A 3,158-nucleotide genomic window follows, 5' to 3' on the forward strand; every position below is an offset into this window, starting at 1 on the left:
ACCTGAGCTTGGATCAAGCAGGAAGCAAGACCTTTGCACAAGGTTCTTGCAGGAGAAGGCCTCGTGGAGAGAGCTGCTGCTCACAGAGAGCCACTCTGCTGTGGGCATGCAACTGCCCAGCCAAGCCCCAGGGAACAAGAAGCAGTGCAGCAAACTGAGACAAAACTTCAGTACTGTGAGGGTCCCAGAGCCCTGGAGCAGGCTGCCCAGAGAGGTTGTGGAGTCTCCTTCTCTGGAGACTTTCAAGACCCACCTGGATGTGTTCCTGAGTGACCAGCCCTGGGTGACCCTGCTCTGGGCTCGATGATCTCTGGAGGTCCCTTCCAACCCCACTCTGTGATTCTGTGAGCAAGTCCCAGCCTGGGGGCACGGGGGACATGTGGGCAGGCTGGGGAAGCAGAGATGCAGATAGCCCTGGAGGGATGCTGCACTGCTCTGATTAGCACAATCAGGCCATCACAGATGGTTTCTTGGCTGCTGGGTACAGCTGGTCCCAAGGTATAAAAGCAGTCCCTGGCCGTCGGGAGAGGCTCAGACTGCCACACGTCCTGGAAGGAGCATCCAGCTGTGGGAAGAGATGTGCCAGCCCCAGATGCTGCTGGCCCTGCTGCTGCTGCTCTGCTGCCCATGGGCCAATGCCAGTGAGCTGGGGGTGCTGCAAAGCTGCTGGGGGGAGCTGCTGGGCCGGGCTCTGAGCTCACCCTGCCTGGGGCTTCTCTTTCAGGTGCTCTGCGGGTTCGGATCGTGGGAGGCCACGAGGCTCAGCCCCACTCCCACCCTTACATGGCATACCTGAAGGTAGGGCAGTATGCCTGTGGAGGCTTCCTGGTGGCCCCTGACTGGGTGATGACAGCTGCACACTGCCTGTTGGGGTGAGTGCTTCACTCGGGGGCTTTGTGCCCTTCCTCCTTCCCTAACCTGCGAGGAATCATTCTGGAGTCAGTTCCTCCTCCTGCTGCGCTGGGCAGCTGCAAAAGCAGAGGGACACAGGTGTGACACAAGCTCTTTTCCCCCTTTTCTCCCCTCTGCTGCCATGGCCAGGAACATCACAGTCATCCTGGGGGCTCACAACATCCAGGAGCCAGAGAGCACCCAGCAGATAAGAGGAGTCCTCGGCTACCACCCGCACCCCGAATACAACCCCCAGACCGTGGCCAATGACATCATGCTGCTCAAGGCAAGGGGGCCCTGGGGCTGTGGGGCTAAGCAGGCTCTGAGCAGAGCACACCCTCACTGTTAGCTCCTTCTCCAAACCCCCACCCCCTTCTGCCTGTGAAAGCTGCAGGGCCGACAGGAATTGCTGGGAGGGAGCTGTGGGCAGGGCTCGGAGCCACAGGTTCCGTTCCCAGCGGCTCAGCAGAGCTTGCAGTGCTTTATGTCCTGCTTGGGAGGTGTCCTTCAGCTCTTCTGCTGGAGTAGCCTCCTCTGAAAAGGAAAAACCTTCCCTTTTTGCCAGCTGACATCGAAGGCCACCCTCAACGAGTATGTGAAGACCATTCGGCTGCCCAAGAGCAGCAGCGATCTGCCCACGGGCACCAAGTGCACCATAGCTGGCTGGGGCCTGATCGACAAGGAGGAGGCCACTGACAAGCTCTTTGAGACCCAAGTCTCCATCTACAGCCGCAGGAAGTGCACCCAGTTCTACCCACAGCTCACCAGTGGCATGGTCTGTGCTGGCAGCTTCCATCAGCTCAAGGATTCCAGCCAGGTATGGGCTGCTGCTGCCGGGCTGGGGGCTGGGCTGGGGGGCAGGAGGACTCACTGCTGGCACAGGCTTAGCTGGTTCCCAGGAGAGTGTCCACCAGGAGAGCTGACAACCTTTTGTAGCTGTATTCTCACCCTGGGAGGTTGAGCTAGATGATCCTTGAGGTCCCTGCCAACCTGGTACTCTGTAACCTATGAAGGAGTAGATTTTGGTTGGATGTGAGAGGGAAGCTCTCTGACCAGTGGAACACTGCAACAGGCTGCCCAGGGAGGGAGTGGAAGCCCCAGCCCTGGAAATATTCAAGGTGAGGCTTGACAGAGCTCTGGGCTACCTGGTTTGATGGAGGATAACCCTGGTGAGTGCAGGGGGCTTGGAGTAGATGACCTTTGGAGGTCCCTCTCAACCCAAACCATTCTGTGCTTCTCTGTGGAGTAGCTCTCTGGATGTTCTGACGCCGCAGCCAAGGGTAAAGCTCCACCTGGCCTCCTCCAGGCAGCTCCTCCATGGGCACAGGGAACAGGAGCACAGCCACAGCCCTGATGGCACTGCCTGGGCAGGGAGGGACCGAGGTGAAACCTGCTCCCACAGGGAAGAGGCCTCTAAAAGCAGTCTCTCCTCTGTCCCCAGGGAGATTCTGGCGGGCCCCTGGTGTGCAATAAGGTGGCACAGGGCATCGTCTCCTTCGGGTACGAACAACCCCCCGGCGTCTACGCTCGCATCTCCAGCTACCTGCCCTGGATCAAGCACACCATGAAGAAGTAGCAGCAGCAGCACCACCACCACCACCACTGGCTCCAACGCTGCTGCAGCCCTGGAGACTGCAGTGGTTTCCTTCCTGCCCCTGCTGAAGCCTCAAATCCCTCCTCTCTCCTGGGTGACCCAAGCGGTGCACTCAGGGCTGCCCTTCCTCCTGCTCTGAGGCTGCTGGGTTGTGCCCTGCCCTGCCCTGCCCACCTCAGGAAGCCAGGCCAAGGTCATCTTAAGTCACCCTGGCAGATGCAGGGAGCATCCCAGATGGCACCAGAAAGAGCCAGACCCCACTCCTCTGTCCCTGCTTGAACCTTGCTGCTCCTCCAACACCCTCAGTAAACTCTGAGCTGCATCTGCCCAGCCTTGGTCTTTCTTGTCCTTTACCCCGGGCTGAGGGGAAGAGAGGGGGGTTCAAAGCAGGGGGGGGGGTCCTAGCTGGTGAAAGGGAGAGGTCAGCCTGTTGGGACAGGGGCAATCACAGGTCTGCATCCACTGAGTTGCTGCCAACCTTGGAGGACAGGAGCTGCTGTTGCCCTTCCTGAGTGCACTGCAGGAAGAGAAATGGGCTGGGCAAAGTGATGTGCACAGCCTCCACTGCTTCCAGGGCCTGGAACTAGGTATAAAGAGAATAGAATAGAATTAACCTGGTTGGAAAAGACCTCAGAGATCATCAAGTCCAACCTGTCACCCAGCACCATCTGAT

The 3,158-nt window shown here is 58.9% G+C and overlaps 1 protein-coding gene across 1 annotated transcript; it reads left to right on the top strand.

Annotated features, from left to right (window-relative positions):
* The first annotated feature begins 546 nt into the window (after positions 1 to 546).
* Positions 547 to 2,812, top strand: LOC137457665 (mast cell protease 1A-like). Its single transcript, XM_068169490.1, has 5 exons — positions 547 to 641; positions 725 to 872; positions 1,042 to 1,177; positions 1,457 to 1,708; positions 2,333 to 2,812. The coding sequence occupies exons 1-5, from the start codon at positions 578 to 580 to the stop codon at positions 2,465 to 2,467; spliced, it is 735 nt and encodes a 244-aa protein (XP_068025591.1). The 5' UTR covers positions 547 to 577; the 3' UTR covers positions 2,468 to 2,812.
* Positions 2,813 to 3,158: the final 346 nt, after the last annotated feature.

Source organism: Melanerpes formicivorus, unplaced genomic scaffold (genome assembly GCF_026170545.1).
Source record: "Melanerpes formicivorus ecotype bairdi unplaced genomic scaffold, bMelFor1.0.p_v2 SCAF_187, whole genome shotgun sequence".
Classification (NCBI taxonomy): domain Eukaryota; kingdom Metazoa; phylum Chordata; class Aves; order Piciformes; family Picidae; genus Melanerpes; species Melanerpes formicivorus.

What these genes read in the sequence shown, in the direction of transcription:
- LOC137457665 (XM_068169490.1), top strand. Translation starts at nt 578, where the DNA reads ATGTGCCAGCCCCAGATGCTGCTGGCCCTGCTGCTGCTGCTCTGCTGC. An exon ending in CTGCCCATGGGCCAATGCCA is followed by an intron (nt 642 to 724) that starts GTGAGCTGGGGG and finishes CTTCTCTTTCAG; the next exon opens with GTGCTCTGCGGGTTCGGATC. An exon ending in ATGACATCATGCTGCTCAAG is followed by an intron (nt 1,178 to 1,456) that starts GCAAGGGGGCCC and finishes CCTTTTTGCCAG; the next exon opens with CTGACATCGAAGGCCACCCT.